This window comes from Pseudoliparis swirei, chromosome 13, assembly GCF_029220125.1.
Source record: "Pseudoliparis swirei isolate HS2019 ecotype Mariana Trench chromosome 13, NWPU_hadal_v1, whole genome shotgun sequence".
Taxonomy (NCBI): Eukaryota; Metazoa; Chordata; class Actinopteri; order Perciformes; family Liparidae; genus Pseudoliparis; species Pseudoliparis swirei.
In genome coordinates, this window is record NC_079400.1 from 1,411,705 (window position 1) to 1,436,884 (window position 25,180).

At 50.0% G+C, this 25,180-nt stretch overlaps 1 protein-coding gene across 2 annotated transcripts in view; it reads left to right on the forward strand.

Annotated features, from left to right (window-relative positions):
- Positions 1-216: 216 nt before the first annotated feature.
- capn15 (calpain 15) overlaps positions 217-25,180 on the forward strand; it is a 38,714-nt gene continuing 13,750 nt past the window's right edge. Inside the window, exons 1-3 of one of the 2 annotated variants that reach the window (XM_056430072.1) lie at positions 217-547; positions 17,361-19,035; positions 24,705-24,913. In XM_056430072.1, coding sequence (XP_056286047.1) covers positions 17,383-19,035; positions 24,705-24,913 — 1,862 coding nt within the window. In that variant the 5' untranslated portion in view covers positions 217-547; positions 17,361-17,382. Of the gene's footprint in view, positions 548-3,695; positions 6,058-17,360; positions 19,036-24,704; positions 24,914-25,180 lie in introns of those variants that run through there. The other variant, XM_056430071.1, reaches the window with a different exon arrangement.

Below are 25,180 nucleotides of genomic sequence, written 5' to 3' on the forward strand. Positions count from 1 at the left end.
CATTAAAAAAAAACATATTATTGTAGATATAATATCCTCACGTTTGTTTATATCTGGTTGTTTATGTTGACCGAATGTGACGAAACTCGTACCCGGATATCCTGGTTGAAAATGCCCGTGTTGATTGTGGGACGTTGAGTTTCCTCCCCGGATATTCTCGATTGACTCTTACGTCCGTTCCTCTGCGCTGCTCGCCGTTAGCCAGCACCCGGTACGCAGTCTACGTACGCGCGTCGTCTCCTCGCTCCTCGGGAGATCCTTCCTCCCTTCCTTCCTGGGCTGTCGGAGGTGAACGGAGGCGGTCGCGTCAGTCTCGCGGATACCTGGCCGAGTGGAACGAGAACCGGGAGGGAGACGACGTGGACTTGTGCGTCGGGAATGCGGGAAACGCGCCGCGGCGGCAGCGCGGAGCGCGGAGCTAAGAAGCCCGGAGAGGTGACGCCGGCGGCTGGAGTCCAACCACGGGGAGAACTTATCGTCTCGATGGCTGCGAAAAGTTAACGCACACACGACACGGAGGAAACAGGAATAACCCCCCGACCGACAGGTAAGAACAGCCGACCTGTGAGCGGCTCCTCGGGGGACGCATGTCTCCGGTATTGTCGACCAGGCGGGAGAAGAGTGTCTTTGTTTACAAGGTCTGGGGGGGGGGGCTCACTGGCTTTACAGTTCAGCCACAAATAGATCGATTATTGGATTGGATTCAATCGATTGCGAATAGTACAGGTACACAGGCAACGACATGTTTCCTCTGGAAGCAGTTTTCTAAGGAGCAGTGGGCTGCAGTGATGCAACTGGGGGTTCAGTGCCTTGCTCATGGACACTTCCACTTGCAACTAATGGGGAAAGCGGGGATCGAACCGACGACCCCACTGAGCCCATTATGTCAGTCACCGCCACTGATTATGCGACAGAGCCTCGTAATTAAACGTGTTTTCCCTTCAACGGTCACAAGGTAATACAACAACAACACGAGCGTGTTGCTGTGGGCAGGGTCGAGGTCAAAGGTCAGGGGGATGAACTTGTGTCAGGAGCTGCTGGAGATTGGCTTACCTCTTGGACAATTAGCAGGGTGTGTGTGACGTGTGACCTGAGGCCTGAACTCGGCGGTGGAAAGAGTGGCTGAAGGATCAACGCCAGGACTAAATCTCATGTGCTCACATGATTGGTTGAGTGTGTGTGTGGCCTCATTGTTTGTTTTTGTTTTTGTTTTCACTTTTGTGAATGTCCACTGGGGAGAAAACCAGTGTGTGGTGGTCAGGACAATTTATTTGGGTGGTGTAGACATGACAACTTGCAATGTGCCGTGAAATCAGCTCACATCCTCTCTTCCTCTTCCTCTCTCCCTCTTCCTGGAGAACATAAATGAAATCTAATCTCTCTCTCTCTCTCTCGCTCTCTCTCTGACACTGACTGTCAGCTGCTGTATCTCTGGTGCTGACTTACAGCGGGACAGGTGGCCTAGTCTGGACAGGTGCACCCCTCACAAAGGGTGGCGGTCCTCTGCCTTCTGGGGTGTGTCTGTCCAATGTGTTGTGTAGTTTCTACAAGCTGCCTTTGAGTGTTGTTGTGCGTTTACACGCGTTGCACTTTGTGAGTGTGCTGTCACGCGGTTGGGCTGCATTGAAATGGCCCCACATGTGATTGCGCAACTTGCACGTGTGTGTGGTCATAGAGTCCAGGTAACACGCACTGAGCTCTCTGCGTGACGCAGGCGTTCTCGACGGCGGCGGCCGAGCCCTGGAGAACTCTGCTTTGCATAAACCGTTCTCTGGAATCTGAGTGGAAGTGAAGTTTACCAGACAAACCAGTTACAGTCTGGTTCACATTTAACGAGAAACATGAAAGAGGAGGCGCGCTGTGAGCTGTGCGTTAAGAACCCTCACTGCGTTCCAGACGAATGACGTCACGCAGCCGGTCTGCATTGGTAGTTCCCAGTTAACCATTTTTATTATTCATTTTATATTGATTTAATGCCTCATTGAGATTAAAAATCTCCTTTTCCATGAGCGTCTTGGCCGAGACGGCAGCGAGTAGCACAACACACAACGTTTCAGACGATGCGACATAAAACTGTCGGACAATATTTTAAAAAATGTGAATAAAACCAGAACTCAGACTCAAGTCAACACAACCCAGCTCACCAGGCAGGTGCACAGGTAGACCCCTAGTGGTGCTTAAGCTCCTCCCCTTTAGCCCTGGAGGGGAAGTGACCCTTCTGCTGGAGACAAATATAAAAGTATGTTGAACTTATTGATTCATTTTATAAATTGTTTTGTCTGTGCCAGTTTTACAAAGATCAATCTATGATTATTGAAGAGGGTGAAAAGACTAAAAGCAAGAAAAAACAACACGTGTAATAACGACTTACTAACCGAGAGGGAGGTCATTTATAACGTTTCTACAGAGGTTTGATATTTCCCGACATTTTTCCGCATTTCCCGAGCGGTCGATGTTCGTAAATTGTTTATTATTTGGCATTTTTCGCTCCTATCATTTTGTAAATAAAAACAAATTGTAATGTTAATAGAAAAAATGTCACTGTGTTCAGCTCTCACGTCTCACAACACGATGTGTTTCAGGTGTTGCTATAGCAACCAATTACTTAACTTCAAGTTGCACTGATCAATAGAAAAATCATTTTGCCGATGGGTGCACCTTTTTTGTGGGTTTGAGCACCTCACCTGCCGCCCAACATGTCTGAGCACCTGGCTGCAGCTCCCACAGGAGCACACACCTCCGTCAAAGAAAACATCGACAGCCAGAGGAATCTCTCTCCAATGCTTTCAATCTCTTTTTAGAAACACCTAGAGAGAGAACCGGTTCCCGGAGACCCAAATCAGTCTGCAGGAAACCTAAAACCTCTTTTTCCCATTTCTAGACGGACGTTAGGGACGGAGAGCGAGACGAGGCCTCGAGCGTACGCCACAGAGCGGAGACGGTAGCTTCCAGGATGTTTCAGATGAATTAACTTCCAAAGATACGATGGAAGTATACGTGGAGAACAGCCTTATGGATAAGGACATGCCGATGATCGATCCACTGCTTCCATGCTTTAATAAACAATAGATGCTTTAAAGAAAGCCATGTGGTTTGGGTGTGTCCGTGTCGTGGTTCGGCCCGTGCGCTCTGCATTGGTTTGGTGGGGACGTTCCAAAGAGGGGATGAGGGATCAGGAAAGAGGTCAGCAAAGGATATGAAGTGGAAGAAGAGGAGAGGGAAAGTTTGAGGGCTTCTCTCAGTAATGTGCAGGGACAGTTGAGCCATGATGGGTGTTGCAGTCACCGATGTCTTCTACTTAACCCTTCGCGTCCTCTGGCATTGACTATACAAGCAGAGGCTGTTCTAAGAGGATCCAATTGAAGACAATAATAGTAATAATGAGACAGTTGTGTTGACATGTGATGTGTAAACGGCTGTTTTCCCAGAATGCACCGGGATCATATTCACATTAATTCGCGAGATCTCTGCGACTCGATTGTGTGTTTGTATTTTGTATTTTGTATTTTTTTTAAATCTCTTGAACGCAGCCTCCCAGCTTTTTCTCTGCTCGCCGGGGCCAGTGCGCATGCGCGCTGCTGACACTCCAGTAATCCGCCGTTAGAGGAGGAGACGCATCCTCGTCCGCTGCGCTCACGCGACCCGTGAGGGGGGGATGAAAGCCCGTGGGCAACATACATAACCGGGAGGGGAGTAAGAACATTTCGCGGGACCACAACGCGCCCCGTGACGTCATCACACACCGGCACCCTGCGCGCGGGCGGCAGCGGGACCGGAGCGAGGATCCGCCTCCCCGTGCAAGACAACGCGGCGTCTCCAGCCCCGACATGCGGGACATGTGAGAGGAGCTCCGGCGGAAGGTGGTGAACTCGTCCCCCTCCCGGGTGAGCCCTGCGCGGCTGTATTTTGAACGTTTCTTCCGGCTGCGTGTCGCCTCCCGCACCGCAGACTGCCTTTGGCCTCTGGACCGCTGCGTGGAAACGGACACACACACGCACACGGACACACACACACACACACACCTTGTTCTTCTTCAATGCTTTGCGGTGCAGGGCTTACTTGAAAGTCTGCGCGTTGTCGTTAGTCCCCATTGTGCTGCAGTGACTGACAACCTCAACTCTCCAGCTGGAAGCCCACGCGATCACTGCTTCGGATGGATGGGAATCAGTGACCACTACATGTGAAACGACAACAACAACAACAACCCTCGGGGCATCGCCTTCCTCAGACCTTTGCCTGTTTTTGTTCTTCTTGCTCTCGATGCTCTGAAGTTGATGCGATGGGCCGGTCCTTGTCTCCCTCCGGATGCTGCGCCTGTGGAGAGACAGGCTGACGAGTCCACATCCATCTCGGAGCGAGTTGATGAACTCGCCCGTCGGGATCAGACATCCATTAAGCTGCGTCTCTCAGAAAGGATCGTCTCCCGAGAGCGGCCGAGCCTGGAAGACACCCCTCTCTGGGAGTGTGTCGACTGTTACACAGAACTTGGAGCTGAGCTGAAAACACTTTCACGCAGTCGAGGTTTAAAGAGCAGACGGTTACGTTATGACGGGTATTTGAGCTGTTCTTTCTTTTCTAAACATTTATTTTCCTCATGTGGATATCCCCCCCAAGAAATCAGCAAATGTGGTCTAACTCCTAAAGAAAAGCCCACCCCACCCCAAGGGCTTCAAATATGACGACCAGTCCAGCGGGACAGATGCTGCTGCAACTTCCACCGCAGCTGTTCGACCGCCCGGCGTCTGAAAGACGAGACGTGGATGTGAGCAGACTTGTCGTCCGGCCAACACCCTTCCCGGCAAATGCGATGCATTGATTTCTGCCAGTGGCCACGTCGTAAATAACTCTGTGGATATATTTCATGTGACTTTTATTCCTGCACTTCATGGACTGTGATGCTCTCGCGCCGTCCTCTTCCAGAGGGGCAACGGAGGGCCGAGATCCTGAGAGACCATGAGCACATTGTTGTTGTTGTGTATTTTATTCAGTCAATCAAATCAAATACAAGACAATATTATTCTGTATAATATACAAAACAGAAAGACTGAAAAGGTATAGGTAGAAGCAACAAATGCTTATATATTCCTATCCTAAATTAATATCAAATAAATCAGAAAATTAATATAAAATAGGAAAAAATAAAGACAATTAAAAAACAATATATATATATATATGCATACACACAGACATACTTCCACATACATCTTCCATATAAATACGTTTCAATCACATTTATAACCCTAAAGATTTGTTTTATAAATACACACATTCACTCCTGGACCACACCGGCTCCGCTTTTGCTGATCGGTTTGATTTTTGGAAGCATGCGCAGAGGAAAGCTGAACCCGGCGTGAGGCTGCAGACCGGGGGGTCGTGAGCGGCGGTGTGGAGGACGGCGTGCAGAATGCTACAAGCTTAACGTCGACAAGAGGGAGAATTACGAGACTTTGCTGTGAGCAAATTGTGTTTCCTCCTCTCTGAGACCGACTGCTGAACGGGAATTGGCGCCCCACGCATCAAATTACCATTTCAAGTGAGAACTTCTCCCCCGTACACTGTGGGATATCCGCCTCGCGCACTCGGCCACCTGCAGGCTACGCTCGTTCTCTTGGAGTGCCCTCATCTCGGATTCCCTGTTGCTGTGTTTTTTCCATTTGTTCGAACTCTCGCAGGAGGAAACTCTTCTATTTGGAGGAGAACATTGGCGACTGAGAGTCGACACCGAATACAAACACCCGATCGCGGTCGTGGATCGGACGACCCCTTCGGTCTCGGCGTGTCCGCCTCCCTCCGGATGCCGGCGTGGATCCCTCGTCATTCGAGACGGACGGATCGGCCCGATCGGAGCGCATTCGGAGACCGGCTTCCTATCGCCGCGGCGATGGGGAGCTCCGCCACGTCCCTCACCGCCGAGACGGAGTCGGACCACGGCTTCCGCGGCGCCCCGTACCCGCCGTCGCCCCCTGTGGGCTGGCTCAGGAACAGCCACAGCAGCCCGGTGTGGGGCGCCACCTTCATCACCCGGCAGCAGCAGCCGCCGCCTCGGCGAGAGCGCAGGTGAGGGTCCACGCCGGGCGCCAGACACATTTCTCAGCCGAGTGGCGAGGCCTGGACGGACTTGACCAGTTGTTAGGGGGGGGGGGGGATGAATCTCGGTGTTGTATTACATGGGAATGCTGACATGTGAGTGTGCGCGTACAAACGGGCGTCATGTGGAGGCTCGTGTGCCGATGTCGTCTCGGCTGCAGCGCGTTGTTCTACTTTTTCATTCACAGGCATTTAGAAAAATAACCTCACAGTGAAGGTTCAAATCCCTGCTTCATCAAAGCTTCTCTAGTCAAAGCCTGCATTTGGATGCTTTTGGCTACGCTGGATTTGTGAACCAAAATCTCAATCCATTGGTTCCTCCTCTCACAGTGTGTGCTATGAGTGGACTGCTTGGAAAGGTGGATTGACCTGACCTCTGTGAGCCTAGAAGATGCATTGTTATCAGGATTCAAGACCAGCTTTGATTCCTTCTTATTCATTTTGGAAATTATACCAAACGACGTGGATCCATTATCTTGTTCAGTGAGGCTAGACTCTGCTATTGTTCCACGGAGGCAAGACTCAAATCTGCCGTTTGCTGTAAACGGAGGCTCCTTTCAGAAAGTCGTATATTAAGAGTTTCAGAACAAACTTTATATTGAGCTAGCAGCCGCGGTGTAATTGAGTGTGGCGTATGTCTCGCGGAGCAAACTATTTGTGGAGGCAACATGCTATTCATGTTTCCACACGTTGTTTTGTCAGTATCGACTGCTTGAAAAATATGTTTTCACAGGGTTGTTACGGTCAGGGAAAACCTGGAAAAGTCATGGAATTTTAAAATGGTCATTTCCAGGCCTGGAGAAGTCATGGAAAAAACTTAAATCATAAAAGTTTTGGAAAAGTCATGAACATGTGTTATAATCACATCTTCATTTACGCCGAATTTGAAATAATTAATGTGCTTTTTTAAAGAAAGGCGCTCAAAATATAAGCCGGCGTACGCTCTCAATACACAACATGTTCTAAAATGTTCATGTTTATACGCCCAATTTAATATAGACGGCTAAGCTTTTCTTAAAAATTTTTACACCGAGATTTCAGTTTGGTCATGGACATTTGGTTTAAAGTCCTGGAAAGGTCCTGATCCTCATCCAGTCCTCCTGCGTCTCGCCTGCAGCGTCTCAGAGTCGTTGCCGAGTCACTCGGGGCGTCGTGGTCCGGTTGTTAGTTATTGATTATCAGAGAACACGATCACATGTCCCCACAATGGACGTCATTATTTATTCAGCATCGGTCTCCAGTTGGACTTTAATCTTTCTCGAGTCCTTCCAGGCGCTTCCCCCTCGCAGTCGCTCTGAATCGACCGGCTCAGGCGGCCGTGGCTCACGCCGCTCGCTCTGCTGGGAGTTTTTAAATCCAGACGGGGTTTCAGCCTACGCTCAAAGACGCTCCCATCAACCCGGCATGAATGAAAGTCTCGCGTGGCTCTGGCACAGTCTGGAGTTTAAAGTTAAAGTCAAGTTTCTTTCTTTTTTTTATGAGATTGAAAGCCTCCATCGCTGTAGCAACAAGCCTCTGCCTCCATCGCCAGTCAGACTCCACCCTCAGTCAGCTGAACACATAGACACAGGCAGAGAGGATCACACACACACACACACACACACACACACACACACTCACATAATAGATGTTTTAGAAATGCCATGCAGTAGCGTTTGGAACACGCCCTCCAATCACGCACACTCTCGCCCACTCTTATGCACATATACACACATACACACATACACACATATACACACACACATACACACACACATATACACACATACACACACACACACCGCTGCGTGAGCCTAACAATGTTAGGCAAGCTTTGCCGAGCTGTGACGGAGCATGAAATCTAGAAACAACGGAACACTGTGAGGCTTAACTTCAGCCGGTCTCTTACGGTTTATTCTCCAATATATCGTGCCGTAAAACGCGTTTTTTTTTTTTTCTTTGATTGGAGGCGGCGTGAACGTCTCGTCCTCGGCTAATTTCCATTTGTTTTCATCCGGCTGCGATGCATAAACTCTGGGAAGTGTTTGTGAGTCAGGACTGTGACGCTTCGCTCTCAGATGTTTCATAACTTTGGAATCTCAGTCTTTTCAATGTCATTCCTACCCGGCGCGATGGTGAACAACGCGAAGGCCGCGCCTCCTTGTGAGCTCCGCCCCGTGCTGCGGGGGGGTCGCGCCGCTCGAGGCCTTCAGAGCCCTTAAAGTCTTCGCCGCTCTCTCCGGGGTCGGTCCCGGTGTCTCCACCGTCCCGGCGTGATGGACGGCGGCATTTACCGCAGCTCCGTTCCACCGGCTCTCCTCCTCCTGTTTTTAAATTGGATTAAAACGTGGCCGCTTGGTGTTTTTGACCAGCGTTGTCACTCGCCATGTTTACGTCTGAATCGCCTCGGCGTGTCCTCCCTGGCCTGTTGATGAAGACGAGGCTGTCCCCAGAGTAGATTCTCCACGCTGCCGGCGTCTCACAGCGTGGCTTTCTTTGGGAGACGGAGCGCCGCTGCGGCAAGAAGAGCTCGCCCGTTGGCACTGAAACTGACATTTTCCCAGATCCCCCCCCCCCCCCCCACACACACACACACACACTCTTGTTGCCATGGAAATCTGTAGCATATGTTCAGTAACCCCTGATAAGAGCACACATGGTAACCTGGCAGCCTCACACAGGAATAAACACGTGCCGGCAAATTGGACGTCTGGAGGGAAACATGCAACCCGCTGATGGTCAGATGGAAGCTGGAGGCCACCGGCCGGCCGACGACGGATTATAAGAGGAACTGAAACTGGCCGCTTGGCAGGTGATGGACATCAGGCTCCGGATGGCGTGAATTAAGTTTAACAATATTTAATGGCAAGAAGTGTAAACTAACAATGGAGGCTCATGATCATTGGGCTTCGTGGTGATCCGGGCTCAACAGGAACCAGCCTGAAGGACCCGGGTCAAGACCAAAGAGAACCATGTTCCCCCAGTCCAGAATGGAGAGGTCAAAGGTCACGACCCCGGGGTCAAAACGTCACTTCCGGTCAAGTTGCTAGACAAGTATTTTCACAATAAAAGTCCCGTCTGTTATTGTCCTGTTAAAGTCACTTCACGGCTTCAACCGGCTTCGACAATCTGAAATATTAACTAACATTCACTCTCATGAACACACATTATTTTTTATCCATTTGCATTAATCATTTGCATAGAGTAAACAGTCCTCTTATGCTTCATAACACATTCATAATATCAATATTCTCCCTAATATTTCCTATTATAACATCTTTCTATATCTATTAATTTAAAGCTCAAGACTTCAGAATCAAAATAAACTATTACAACCGAACAGGTTGAATTAGTGTCTTGGAAACAGGAAGTAAAGCTCCCCTCCGCGCCGAGTCAGCAGTTCTCCTGCCCTCCAGGTCCGGGGCCCTCAGGAGCTTCAGATAAGCGCAGCACCGGGCCCCTGCTCCTCCTCATCCTCCTCCTCCTCCTCCTTCTTCTCTGGGGCTACTGATGTCTGCTGAAACCCAGTCAGACAGTTTCCTCTGTTTAAAGATTAAAATGTCTGAAGCCGTCTCCACCGCCGACCCGTTCACTCGTCAAAACGAGCACCGGTCGTGAAATATTCACCGAGGTCAGAAGCCTCGGTTATTCGCTCAGTTTTCACGTCCCCTCTTTTGACCAGTGTTTGCATTTTTAGTATCTTCATTCAGTCTCTTATTCAGCAGAGAAGGTCGTATACTGTCATGGAAAACCTGGAAATGTCATGGAATTTTAAAACGGTTATTTCCAGGCCTGGAAAAGTCATTTTTTTTTAAAAAGGACATTTCTTATATTCATGCGGTATATACGGTACGCTTCGGAATTCCCATTTTTAGTTTAAATACTACACCTTCTCACTTTTTCATGCATACAACCGAGATTTCACAAAATTGGTCTTGGAAATTTGGTTTAAAGTCGTGGAAAAAGTCTTGAAAATCCAAATCCAAATGCGTCTGAACCCTGCTGTGTGGTCATATCTCGTTCTCGTGGTTCTGAGGCCGTGATCGTGAGGGGCGGATCATCTGGGTCAGGCTTGCATACAGAATTCCCCTTCAGATCATGAATAGCTGAAGCAGACCCAGATCTGCTCTCGCATGGCGTTTCCCTGAAACACAACGTTTACACAGCAGCCCGTTGTTTCCTCAGCATCACGCCGTCTCGTCTTGTGACGCGTTCAGACTGCACAGCCTCCGCTGATTTCTCCTGGAGAACAGTCCTCAGGGCCCTTCTGTAAAAGACCCTTTTGTCTGATTTGCTCGGGTCTTTGTGCGAACGCGGCAACATTTTATAAATCTATTCTGTCCCCAAAAAGCCTAATTTTTAAGCGTGTCGCAAGTTGCGTCAAAACTTCCTCAATTTTGTTGTTTTTGTTCGGTGTCAGCAATACCCACATGTGACATCGAGTCTCGGCGCGTCACAGCGGAGCTCTTGATGCTCCGCCTCCAGCCGTCGACTCGGCTCCGTCGTGTCGGTTTGGAACTCGTTCATTCTGGAGGCCGGCGATAACAATAATGAGTCATATTCATGCCGCAGCATAGCGCCCGGCAGGGAGAGCCGGGCCGTTCCAGTTGGTTCTCGAGTCGCCAGCCGTCAGTTCCCCTGGAAGACGAGCAGGAGTGCACCCTCGGGGGGGAATCGCTTTTTAAGTGGAAAAAGGTCTTTTGATCTGGAGTGCAATAAACAAAAATCCCACAAACAAACAAAACCTTTAACCAGACTGCTGCAAACAGACGGCACTCATTACTGAAGGGGGCGGAGGAGGAGGGGGGGGGGGGGATAATTAAATTTTCAATTCAGTTTATTTGTAGAGCCCATTTTCACAAATTACTAATTCCCCTCAGAGTGCTTTACAATCTGTACACATAGACATCCCTGACCTTTGACCTCACATGGGATCAGGAACAACTCCCAAACAACCCTTCAGGGTAAAAGGTCAGAACCCTTGAGGAGAGAACAGAGGAGGATCCCTCTCCAGGATGGACAGGTGTCATAGATGTCATGTGACCAGAAGGAATCATTACACACACATTAAAACACAGGAACAACACAATGAAGATGACAGAGTGGATGAAGAGTTGGTAGTCGGCATATTCCACCATCCAGACCTCCACCGTCCATCAGATGGAGGTAGAGAGGAGGAGTGGGCGGAGTCTCAGCAGTGGGCGGAGTCTCAGCAGGGCCGTGGCGTAACTTCTCAGTTGGTTCAAGAGATCGTGTGAAAGAGCCGATCTAATCCCTGCCAGAGAAGTTTTTTCCGAGTGTGTTCGGATGCGGGGGAACATTTCAACATGCATTCTCCTTTTTTAATGTTTCCCAGCTTGTCTTGATCCCATAACGATGCGCTCTGCTCCACGAGGATCGTCATCGCTCCGCTGGGATGTGGAAGCGCTCTGGAAACACTTCGTTCCCTCGCAGCTGGGAGTTGTTGAAATCCCTCCCAGCGTCCCTCTGCCACCTCGAGGGCCGCGGCCGTTAAACGGGTTTATCATCAAGTGATTTCACACGCTACGGGATCGACGGCTCCAGATATTAGTGGGGAGAAAACGAGTGACTCGTTTACATATCCTGGTCCACTCTCTCGTCACCTCCCGCTTGGATTATTGCAATTCCCTCCTCTTTGGTCTCCCCCACAAACTCCTCCATGAGCTCCAACTGGTCCAGAACGCTGCGGCCCGCATCATCACCCAAACCCCTCCCACCTGCACATCGCCCTGTTCTACAGCACCTCCTCGACCTCGCCCCTCCACGACCTCGCCCCTCCACGACCTCGCCCCTCCGCGACCTCGTCCCTCCACGACCTCGCCCCTCCACGACCTCGCCCCTCCGCGACCTCGTCCCTCAACGACCTCGCCCCTCCACGACCTCGCCCCTCCACGACCTCGCCTCTCCACGACCTCGCCCCTCCACGACCTCGTCCCTCCACGACCTCGCCCCTCCACGACCTCGCCCCTCCGCGACCTCGTCCCTCCACGACCTCGCCCCTCCACGACCTCGCCCCTCCACAACCTCGCCCCTCCACGACCTCGCCCCTCCACACCTGTCTCACCTCCTCCAAACCAGCATCCCCACCCGGTCTCTCAGGTCGGCCTCCTCCATCGACCTGACTGACCCCCAGCTCGTCTGTCCACCACGGGGTCAAGAGCCTTGAGCCCCTCTGGAGCCCCCCCCCCCCCCTGACATCAGAAACATGGACTCAATCTTTTTATTCAAAACCCACCTCAAAACTCACCTTTCAGGCCGGCCTACGCCTGACGTGTTCCCCTCTTGGTTGCTCTGCTTTTTAATTGTGTCTGAACTGTTTTTCATGAGTTGTACGGCGACCTCGAGTGCCTTGAAAAGCGCCTTATAAGATAAATAAATTATTATTTTGTTTGAGTGGCTTCATCTGGAACTCTGCATATTTGTAATCGCCCATAAGTGATGTTAATGGTGATGGGAGCTGGTTATCAAGAAGATGAAGAAAAGCAAATGGAATACATTATCAACAGATCGGGTTTAATAGGAAATAAATAATGCTCATCGGACTAGATTCAGCATGACTGGCTTTTTTTTAAGCAACTGAAGTAGCAACATTATCAAAAATCAGTTGTAAAATAGGCCTTAATACCCTTTTATATAAACATCCATCACAACACGTTGTGAGCAGGGATTACTGGGGGAACATTTGTTTAACAGAGTGAGCGTGAAGGCAAGATGGTATCTGACTATTTGCAGTATTGATTACCCTATTGATAATTGATTAGGCTTAGTTGACCTCCACACGAGCGTCTTAGATTGCTTTCACTAGCAGCCCAACTGTCTAACGGCGAAGCATCTCAAACCGGTGACGCTGTCGGCTTGTTACACGTTTAGTCATTTAATTGTCGACATTCATCTCAATGTTTTTATTACACAAATACACACCTCCTCTCCTCGTGGTTAGCCTGCAGGTCTGGACCAAATACACATCACAGGTGGGAGTTCTTTAATCCGTGGAGCAGGTTCTCATGCCAGGAAGTTCACTTGTGATGTCGCTGCCAGACACACACAGGTGAGATAATAATGATAGTTATCACTCAACTATGGCTGTGAAATGGAGTGAACACTGGATTCATGAGGGCGAAGGCATTCTGATTAGTGTCTCGTGTTTAAAGTTACAGTCCGTGTTTCGTAATGTCTGGGAAGTGCTGACTGTCTCTGTTGGTGTTTCATGTTTCTAATGCGCCGGATTTCATTTAGTCGACAGCCAAGAAAGTGATTCGTTTGTCGAGGGGGAAGTATCCGTCCGTCAACTTTGTCCTTTTGGTCTAGGGTTTGAATCATGTTCTTTGTTTTTAGTTCAGAACGGAACCAAAGGCGTGTCTGTGATGCACGGTGCGTCAGTAGAAACATCCTCACAACAATGAAAACAATTCTTAAGAGTTATAAATGTGATTGGAATGTATTTATATGGAAGATGTATGTGGAAGTATGTCTGTATGAATGTGAATATGTGTATGTATATATATATTATATATATATGTGTGTATGTATGTATATATTTATATATACACTACCGTTCAAAAGTTTGGGATCACTTAGAAATGACTTTATTTTTCAAAGAAAAGCACTGTTTTTTCAATAAAGATAATATTAAATTAATCAGAAATACCCTCTCTACATTGTTAATGTGGTAAATGACTATTCTAGGTGGAACGTCTGGTTTCTAATGAAATATCTCCATAGGTGTATAGAGACCCATTTCCATCAACGATCACTCCAGTGTTCTAATGGTACATTGTGTTTGCTAATCGCATTAGAAGACTAATATCTGATTAGAAAACCCGTGCAATTATGTTAGCACAGCTGAAAACAGTTATGCTGGTGATATAAGCTATACAACTGGCCTTCCTTTGAGCTTGAAGTTTGTAGAACAAAATTAATATTTCAAATATTAATCATTATTTCTAACCTTGTCAATGTCTTGACTACATTTTATATTCATTTGATAAATAAAAGTGTGATTTTTCATGGAAGACACGAAATTGTCTGGGTGATCCCAAACTTTTGAACGGTAGTGTATATATATTGTTCTTTATTTTCTTTGTTATTTTTTCTTTATTTTATATAAATGTTCTGATTTATTTGATTATAATAATTTAGGATAGGAATATATAAGCATATTTTGCTTCTACCTATAACTTTTCAGTCTTTCTGTTTTGTATATTATACAGAATAATATTGTCTTGTATTTGATTGACTGAATAAAATAAAATACACATACACAAAAATATAACAACAATAGAACCGAAATGGAAGAAGTAGTTGGATGTGAACTAGAAGCAGTTTGGGCGTATTGTCAAGTTTAATCATCAAGGATATGACCGACTATAAAAATACACATTTAACAGCCACTTCTTCTGGCCTTCAGCTCGTAGGGATGCTTTGTTGTTGTGTTGCATGTGTAAAGCAGACGCACTCTGCCCCCAGTGGCCGCCGGCGGTACCACGCGATCCCCCTCGGGGCCCCGGGCTCACGGCCAAGCTGGGAAGGCAGCGCTAATGACCGCCACGCAAAGGCCAAACGCCTCACAGCACGCAGGGAGAGGCCGGCGGGACTCGGCTCACTTGATCTGTGTGTTCAGTGTGTTCAGTGTGTTCAGTGTGTGGAATGAGTCCAAGCGGCCGGTCATAGGCGGCCCACGCGGACGCTTATATAGACTTAGTCTGACCTCTGCGTTCCTTCAGGCCTCGCCGACCCATTTCACATCCCCGGTGTCTGTTTTCACAGCTATAGACCCCTATCTGGACATTTTCTATCACATTTCCTTGCTGGCGCCTCAGTTATTGGCAGTTATTTTGGCTTGTTGGCTTGTTTTTCCTGAGCCTTGTAGAGCCCTCGGTCCCCTGATCGTCTGCCCACGTGCTCGATGATTGTTTTGATGCGATTCATTGAGGAACTGGCCAGGGGTCATTGGTGCTCTTACTTTAATGAATTTAGACCGGGAGCGGGTACTTTATGGGCAGCGGGCGGCATTGAGGGCCTCATTTATAAAAAGATGGTTTTTTATAGAGGTGAGTTCTCCCTCTCTCTCTCTCTGTCTCTCCCTCTCTCTCTCTCTCCACGCTGTAAGCTATTGGCTACTCGCCCAGGTCCGCAACACTGAGGAGCTGAAGTGGGCACTTTTTGAGCTGCTCCACTCTCCACTGAGCACAGGGCCAAGGACAAAGGATTTGCGAGTTTGTGTGTGTGTGTGTGTGTGTGTGTGAGTGTGTGGAGAACGTCCACGCAAAGCATCCTTTTATGTCGGCTTCAGGGATCCAAGGCTGTAGTGGGTTCAGCGGCTGCTGCAGCTGTGCTGTGATTACAAAGGTGTGTGTGTGTGTGTATGTGTGTGTGTGTCCGCTCGCTCATTATACATCCTTTTAATTGAGAGACACAATAATGGTTGCACAATTCAGTTTATTTGTTTAGCCCATTTTCACAAATTACAAATTCCCCTCAGAGTGTTTTACAATCTGTACACATAGACATCCCTGACCTTTGACCTCACATGGGATCAGGAACAACTCCCAAACAACCCTTCAGGGTAAAAGGTCAGAACCCTTGAGGAGAGAACAGAGGAGGATCCCTCTCCAGGATGGACAGGTGTCATAGATGTCATGTGACCAGAAGGGGGGGTACAGATAGTTCTGTAGAAGACAAAGTAAAACAAAGAACTGAGTGCTGATTTCCCAGTGTTTGTGTGTCTTGATAAAAAAGGTGTCTAGCTTGTTGTCGTTGGCGGGCTGCGTTTCCTCCTCACACAGGGGGCCCCGGTTTATGTTGGAGGGCCGACCAGGACGTGGGTCCGCAAGCTTTCCCATCCAAAGAGACATTTTGCCCCATTTCCCACCAAATAAAATGGATCCAGAGCCACAAATAGCTAATCATAATATATATATATATATATATGCAAAAACTTCGTTTGTTGTATTTCTGAAATTATGGAACCAGAAGATAGACAATTCATGACGTTGTATTTTTTTTACCAGTTCTAACTAAATCAAACTCTTATGAAGAGGAGGGGAAAAAATACACATTGAGGTCAATGAATCCGAGGACGATGGAGGTCCTCTAGCAAGACCTGGACCCCCAGTGGCTCCACAGCGTGAAACAGGATTTACTTTGCTCAGTTTGATGAATTGCTCTTCTTCTTCTTTTCGGCGAATGCTTTGTGCGTGTTCTGGAAGAGTCTTTCAACGGTGCATGTTTAGTTATTTGATCGTTTCTCACCACACATCAAGCGTAAAGGTCGGCCAGCTCTGTGAAAAACAAATAAATACGTCCATGCGGGATTAAGCTCTCTATTTTCCTCTGACTTTAAAAAAATGTTAATCCATTGACGGTTTACCGAGGGCGAGGCTCTGATAATTCAGTGACACAGTAATACCAACAACTCAAAGATAAGTGGTGCTCCCTTTGAAAGGGAGGGAAATTAAATGTTATATATATATTTATTTATTTGATTTAAAAAAAAAAAAAATATATATATATATATAATTTCTCTCTGAATCAAAACAGTTTTTATTTTCCTCTGCGCTGTTTTCTCCACATTCTTGATACTTTGCTTTAAATGCAGCAGCGTGGATGATTCATCACTGAAATAAGTCCAACGCGCTGCCGGAACGAACCGCGTCACGCACTCGATATTCAAGAGGACGGGATTGGCGTGACCTCGAGTTGCCCCCATCTCCCCTGCATCTGAGTTCAAGTGGAAAGAAGTGCTCATTTGAAGTGTCTTTCCTCTTCTAATACGTGTCAGTCAGGAGGACTTTCCTTGTTCTTCTGCAGCAGCTCCTCCTCTGGCTGCCGTCTCCCTGACTCTCATCATGTGGCCATTGTGTTTGGGTTTACTGCCCTCGGAGCCCCAGGAGGGACATTTGATTTTCCCCCCTGAACCGGCTCATCTTTCCCCGCTCACATTCTATTTTTCTTTTCTAATTCTGCCCGTCTCGCCTCGGATATCTCCACCGCTCTCTCTCCACCGCTCTCTCTCTCTTTTAGATAATCACCCTTAGTTGACCGGGAGCATTTACTCACTCTGGCGTCCTCAGGTTCGCCCTTCCTGACGGCGTCTCGTCTTTCCGCGTCCTCCCGCTTCGCTCCGCCGACGGCGCGGCATACGAGTGATTCAAAGAGTCTCAGATGACTCAAACGGTGTGTCATTGCTAAGCGATTCCAGTTTAACGGCGGGACGTATTGCTGACTCATCCGGTCATTGTATTTGTTTTGAGTCATTGTTCTCTGTCTTGCAGCCACTCTCACTCCCCCGGCTCCATGGCAACGACGGTACGAGGCGGCGAGTGGTCGTGCGGACGCTGCACCTTCCTGAACGGCGGCGCGGCGCCTCGCTGCTCCATCTGCGAGGCGCCGCGCCAGAAACCCGACCTCAACCAGATCCTCTGGCTGAGCAGCGGCGAGGAGCGGCGCTGGGCCTGCCCCCGCTGCACGGTCAACAACCCTCAGGGGTCCGGAGCCTGCTCCGTCTGCGGCTTCGGACCGACCGCCGTCACGCACACGCCCCCCACGACCACCACGGCCGCCACGGGCGCCACGGCCAACGGCCTCCCGCCCGCCCCGGCCGAACCCCCGCCGCCCGCCTCCGCCGCCGCCGCCCCGCCCGTGCTGCTCGAGCCCCACGGGCAGCAGCACCCGGCCAAGGAGGAGGCGCCGCGGCGGTCCGAGAGCAACGGCGAGCTGCACGGCCCGGAGGCGCGGCGCTCGGGGGGCTGGGCGTGCCCGCGCTGCACGCTCCACAACACCCCGGTGGCGCTGTCGTGCTCGGCCTGCGGCGGGCCCAGGAAGCTGTCTCTGCCCAAAATCCCCCCCGAGTCGCTGGTGGTACCCGAGGTGCGCACGCCCGTGCTGGGGTTCCCCGTCCACGCCGCCGGGGGCGCCGCCCCGCTGCTCATCGACCTCACGGACGACTCCCCTCCCGCCCTCCCCTGCGACCCTCAGGAGCCTCCCCACGTCCCCCCGCAGTCCCTTTGCTCGCCTTTCACCTCCTTCTCCTCCCTCCAGAACAACCCGGTGCCTCGCAGCCGGAGAGAGGTGCCCCCTCCCGGGCGCCCGCCGAACCCGGGCGCCAACACCCCGAGCCCCACGTCCCCGTCGGCGGCCGGCGCGCCCCCCCAGCCGGGCCCCCAGCGGCCGGCCAAGCCCAAACACGCCCAACCCCAGGAGCCTGCGTACCCCTGCAAGCGCCTCAGCATCCTGGAGGAAGAAGACCCCCAGCACCACCCTCTGAGCCCCCACCTGCCTGTCGCCTCGCCGGATGCCCACACCTGGGCGTGCCCCGGCTGCTCGTCGGCCGACCCGGGGGGCTCGTCCAAGTGCGACGCCTGCCGCTCGTCGCGGGCCGGCGCCGACCTCATCGACCTGGTGGGCTGCGAGACGGTCCGGTTCACGCCGGCCGGCCCCTCCAGCCCGGACTTCAGCACCTGGGCCTGCTCCAAGTGCACGCTGCGCAACCCCACGGGCGCCGCCAAGTGCTCGGCCTGCGGCTCTTCCAAGCTGCACGGCTTCCAGGAGCAGCAGGCGGCGCCGGCCCGCTGCTGCTCTCACTGCGGCGCGGCGCCGTGCTCCTGCGCACCCTCCTCTTCCTCCTCCTCGGGTCACAAACCGAGGAAACAGGCCCTGGGCTACCCGTCCTCCTCCTCTGCTATCGCCTCATCGAGTTCCTCTTCGTCCTGCGTCGCGTCCGGCCTTCAGGAGAAGGCGGGGCCGTGGAGCTGCCCGGCGTGCACGCTGCTCAACGACATCAAGGCCAAGAACTGCGCGGCGTGCCACACGGCGCAGCAGTACCTCGCCCTCCGCAAGGTGGCGAAGCCTCTCAAGAGGCGGGAGAGCATGCACGTCGAGGCCCGGCGCCGCAACGACGAGGGCGAGGCCAAGGAGCTTCTGGAGAACATCGTCACCTTCTGCAGAGAGGTGAGAGAACAATCGGCGGGGGCTGAGAACACGCTGCTCAGGTTGAATGAGCATCATCTTCAGAGGGTCGATTGTCTTTACGCGTTACTTTGCTTTAAAGTGACTTATTCTCATTTTGTAGAGATCTGTCTGCTTGTTTGGATGAGCGCTGCGTCTCGGTGCCGTTCAGAGCCCTCATTGTAATTCCTCTTTTTAGGTTAGGTCTCTGGCATTGTTCCCACTCCCTCAATCCCTCTAATTTCAGAGGAATGCTAATAGGCTGTGTCATCGCCTCCGTTAGCTGAGTTTTAAACGGCCAGCGGGGCGAATCTCTAAAAGGAGCCGCAGACCCAGAGAGCCTCACAGCGTCACGCCGTCGCAACGCGGAGTTCTGACTCGGAGCGGCTCATCGTCGGTTCTGATTAGACTTTGCAAAGATGTTGTGTTTTCAATTCGGGAGTCGCTAGACAAGTATTTTCACAATAAAAGTCCCGTCTGTTATTGTCCTGTTAAAGTCACTTCACGGCTTCAACCGGCTTCGACAATCTGAAATACTAACTAACATACACTCTCATGTCATGGACACACATTACTTCTTTCCATTTACATTAATCATTTGCATAGAGTAAACAGTCCTCCTATGCTTCATAACACATTTATAACAATATCAATATTCTCCCTAATATTTCCTATTATAACATTTCTATATGTATTAATTTAAAGCTCAAGACTACAGAATCAAAATTAAACTATTACAACTTAACTCCACCCCCCGCCCTCTCCACACGACTGCACTCAATTCTCCTGTGTGTGTGTGTGTGTGTGTGTGCGCTAAGGTGAACACAGGGGTTGGCCTATTTTTAGAAGCAGAGCCGGCGAGTCGAGGAGCAGAAATGATTTGCTTTCCCACAGTGAACACGATCACTGACGGCGTCTGCCGCCGCCGCCGCTCGGTTTCGGGGTCAGAGCGCCGAGCGGGGGTCGAGTCGGCGAGCGAGCGGATCCATCGCCGCCGAGGCACCAAAACACCAGCGCAGAAAAATGTGCTAATGATTCCGGCCTTTGGGTTACCCTGCTGGCGCGTGGGCTGCTCCACACCAACACAGTGGAAGTTTCTCAATTTTTAAATTTTGTTGTATTAGTTTACTTCATAATTTCTCTCCAGACTTGTTGAGGTTATAGCAGAATATGTCGCTCTTATGAAATATGCTTAATAAATTACTCGGTAGAGACTGCGGTGGAAGAAATGTGATTCTCTCTTCACCTCTTTGCAGTTTCTTCTGCCTCCTTGCGCTCTACTCTCCTTGATTGGTTTTGTGAGCGAGGTGTGTGTGTCTGTGTGCGTGTGTGTGTGTGTGTGTGTGTGTGTGTGTGCGCTTGATGCCAGAGCCCCAGAGCGTGTCCGCTTACTCGCGGTGCCAGACGAGTAAACGCTGGTAACAGCCATCAGCGCCGCTTGTGAACTGTAAAACCCTCCGTGGGAGCAGCAGAGAGACGCCGCATGGCAACAGATTGACTTTGATTTGTTTTACTTCCCTTCCTAATACCGCTCTTTACACCACGCAGGGCTCCAGACTAACTTTTTTTACTAGGAGCACAGTGGCCCCTAACTTAAAATTTTAGGGGCGCAAGCAGAAAATTTAGGGGCGCACACAGGGTTTTTCCTGGGTCAAAATGGGTCTTCGGTGCTCCCCAAAAAAAATGTTTGCGCGCTGCGCGCGCACCGTCTATTCGTGCAGGTCGAGCTGTTGAGTGATCAGCAGCTGGCCGCTCGGTCCATTCACGCACCTCACAGTTGCGTATTGATCAGACAAGAAGACACGCTTATCAACTCCAGTGTTTCCCCTACTATTATAACAGGGTGAAATCTCCACCCGGCACTCTGTAATTTTCGTCTACCCCCCCCCCCCCCGTCAACAATTCTCGGCTCAGTGACAGAGCGATGCGCGCCGACATCAAGTTCGTAGTTTATTTAATCGCAGACTTTTTTGCCTTAGGCGCTCGGGATTTGTCATAGGCGCTCGGGAAAACGCTTAGGCGCCAAATTTTCTCTGCAGGAAAAACCCTGACACACTATAAATCGACTTGCAAAGTTTTCCCATCATTTTTACTGTATTACTGATAAATAATTTGACAACATACAATCTTATGCCTGTTTGCCTTCATGAACTGCAAAACATTCACAACAGAGAACTCTTCAGAAGTTACTGTATTGAGTTTAAACATATTTTAAGAGAAAACATACCTTGAGCATGTGCATGTTGCACTTGATGTGGCCAATCAAAACATTTGTTGGTTTCTAGAGATGCACCGATCAGGTTTTGGTGCCGATCACCGATCACTGAAATCAGTATCTGCCGATCACCGATAATACCGATCACCGATCACTGAAATCAGTATCTGCCGATCCGATAATACCAATCACCGATCACGGTGTTGATTGAAGCATTCTATTTATTGTGTAGCATTATTGCCTAGGACTATGAGGAAATACATATATAAAGCAACTCAAACATTAAAGAAATTACCGATTTCTTTAAACATTTAGGACTTTTACTTTGAAAATGTCCTAATTCATACATTAAAATTGTTTGATTGCTATTGTAGGGGATTTCAGATATGTATGGAACACATCTGCATCATTCATTTCCTGGAACTCTTGGGGAAATCTATATACAGGACTTTTCTTAACATACAAAAGACTGACTAATTTTTATAAACTCTTCCTTGGTACAGTAAACATGTTTTAATGTTAGCATAATTTAAGCTAAATCTCAGAAACTATCTATAAAGATACAACATCAGTTCATTGTTTACTTTTATATGTTAGTGTATGATTTGTCTACATCTTATTTTGATAAACGGATGTTGTTTCACGTGGTTCTTTCCGCTAACTTTGCAAAACCGGATGTTGTCACTTAAATCCTTCCGCTAACGTTATCAAAACCAACGCGCGCTCCAGATCGAATGAGTTTACCGTGAGCATCAGTCTATAGGGGCAGACATGTGAGAGTCGGCTGAGTTGACCCAGAGATTCAACTCGGGGGACGGGGACGCCGCTCGGTGGTGAGGATCCCCTCTGACCTCTCACTCTGCGGCCCTCGCCCTCGTTGTGTCTCCGCTGCGGTGCGCCTCTTTTCACACATTAGCCCCCCCCCCCCCCTCTCACACACAGGCCAGCCTTCTGCTTCGGTTTTCGTCTCCTTTCTTCTTCTTCTGGAGTTAATGTCGGTTAGCAAACCAGTCATTCAGGCATTACCGCTAACTATAGTGGGCTGAAGTGTAGAACAAGTTTGTAAGCAACAAAAATATTTAATAACAAAAAAAAGAAATCTGCTAATTTACTGGTCGCGCATGCGCGAGTTGATGAAAAATTTACTCGCACTGTGTCTAATTTTAGGCGCAAAATGCGACCATTTGGTCGCAGTCTGAAGCCCTGCCACGTGTTGCTGGAATTCCCGCCGCTCCGGGGTGCAGGCTTCGCATGTTGGATTGTGACGGCTTTTCCCGGCCTGTGACGCCGCTGTTCACGCACCGGGCTCTTTTGGGCACTTTTCCGGCTCTGTCGTTGCTTATAACCACATTTTCAGAAAGCAGCCTGTAACTTGGAGATATCCAAGCGACACGATCTTAAATGCCAGTTCTGTGTGGTCTGGGAGACGGCAGCACGGCAGCGAGCAGCCTTTCTGCCGACGGCCGCCGGTCCGCATGCCGGCACGAGTCCAGGGACGGAATCGGAGGCGGCGGCAGCAGCCGGCTCGCTCCGTGAGGACAGCTAGACGCCACCACAAGGCCATCCTCAGTTTCCCTTGTGGTGCTAATGTTATAACATATGTCATGAAGGCAGATCCCATTGTGCATAATCCATAACCATATTTCATCATGCTTAGTATATGTTATGTCTGTCTGCGTGTTGTGATGGGCAAAAGTTCTGTATTTTAGCTTGATATAGCGAATAGATTCTGATCTCTTCTCCTCCTTCTTATTACAGCATCGTGTTGGAGCTTTTATTTTGACATTTGTATTTAGTTTTATTGTAAGGCGATATTGATTATTCATTGCTTATTTAGGTTATATTTTGATTTGTCAGAAGAGCTTTTTTCTTATGATAGTTGTAGTTTAGTTCATTGTGATTGTTGTTTTAAATATATTTAGTTTTAGGGTTCACTGATTGGGTAACACTGGGCACCTGTGGTTCTATGTAGAGGTGGGTGGGCACAGGACCAGCATGCACCTGGGTGGCCGATGGTTTTTACCAGCATCAGCGAAGAGTGTCAGCGTTTAGTTTGTTCTTTTTGTTTGTTTAGTAAATAAATCAGAATCAAGAAACCCAAAGGGACGAGAGAGGAGAGAGAGAGGGAAGAGAGGTGGGAGAGAGCGAGAGAGAGAGAGGAGAGAGAGAGGTGGGAGAGAGCGAGAGAGAGAGGTGGGAGAGAGAGAGAGGAAAGCGAATGAGGTGAGAGGGAGAAGGAGAGAGAGGGAGAAGGAGAGAGAGAAGAGAGGGAGAAGGAGTGAGGAGAGAGAGAGAGAGAAGGAGAGAGAGGAGAGAAAGAAGAGAGAGGGGAGAGAGGTGGGAGAGAGAGAGAGAGGAAAGCGAATGAGGTGAGAGGGAGAAGGAGTGAGAGGAGAGAGAGAGTGAGAGGAGAGAGAGAGAGGGAGAAGGAGAGAGAGGAGAGAGGTGGGAGAGAGAGGAGAGAGAGGTGGGAGAGAGAGAGAGAGGAAAGCGAATGAGGTGAGAGGGAGAAGGAGAGAGAGAGAGAGAGAGAGAGAGAGAGAGAGAGGAGAGGAGAGAGAGAGAGAGGAGAGAGAGAGGAGAGAGAGAGAGAGAGGAAAGCGAATGAGGTGAGAGGGAGAAGGAGAGAGAGGTGGGAGAGAGAGAGAGAGAGGAGAGAGAGAGGCGTCGTCTCTTCAGAATTGGATTGTGGGAACGCCGGAGAATCAATCCTCTCCCCTGCGAGCCGCCGGCGGGTTTCGCCCGCATCGCATCCCTCTCCCCGCCTCGCACCACGACTGGCCGAGCCCACTTCTCACACCACACAGGACACCGGAGAGGCGTGTGTGTGTGTGTGTGTGTGTGTGTTGGCCCTCTCAGGTGTGTGTGTACAGGAGAGTTTTAGACCGGCGGATGGCGTGTCAGGTCGGGTGTCCTGATCCGTCGACGTGTCGTCTGGCTCCTGTGTGCCGGCCAGACGGACGACACTTCTTTCAAAGCGTTCCGCTCCGGCGTGTCGGAGAGCGGAGCGTTTGAAATGTCTGAGCGTGATTTGCATTTGTGTCACATGACTGCTGCACGGAGACGCATTGGGACTCCCGCTGTGCAGATGTGTGATGTCACTCTTACCCCCCCCCCCCCGTCACATGACTGCATGTGGGCGGCCGGCAGCAGCTGGTCCTGTTCCACCCTGAGCTAGAACTGGAGCTCATGTTGCGGCCTTCAGAGTCCTGTGTTAGTTATCATCCACCGGCACAATATGTCACATTATAAATACGTGAGGCCGCAGGAGAGGAACAGGTGTCGCTCCGAGTGTCTTCAGGCTCGGTGCTCTCATCAACTCCTCTGGGGATGATTTTTAAAAATGTGTTTTCTTGTTTTTAAGTCCGATGTTTGTGGCTTCCCGTTCATATTTTTGTGTCCCTCTCCCTTCCCCTCTCCCGCCCTCCGATGGTTTCCCCTCTCGCCTCGCGCCTAGAACACCGTGAACTTCGTGGACGACAGTTTCCCGCCGGGCCCTCGGTCCGTGGGCTTCCCCGAGGGCGACGGCGTCCAGCAGCGGATCAAGAAGTGGCTCCGCCCACACGAGATCAACTGCAGCAACTTCAAGGACCGAGGAGTCAAGTGGTCCGTCTTCCGCACGCCGCGGCCCTCCGACATCCTGCAGGGCCTCCTCGGGAACTGCTGGTGAGCCGGACCTTCAATCAGTGGAGATGAAGGAATATCATATCACAATGAGACGCGTCCACATAAAGATTAAAAAACACAGAGACGAGGAGACGCAAAGATCCCCAAAGTAAAGAAATGTTTTCATTCCCTTCAGAGGGTGAGAAAAGTCTGAGGGAGAGAAAACAGACTGCAGAGAGTATTTCATGTCAGGTTTAGATCACTGCAGCCGGAAGCTAGCAGAGAAGAGAGGAGAGGGGGGGAGAGAGGGAGGAGAGGGGAGAAAGG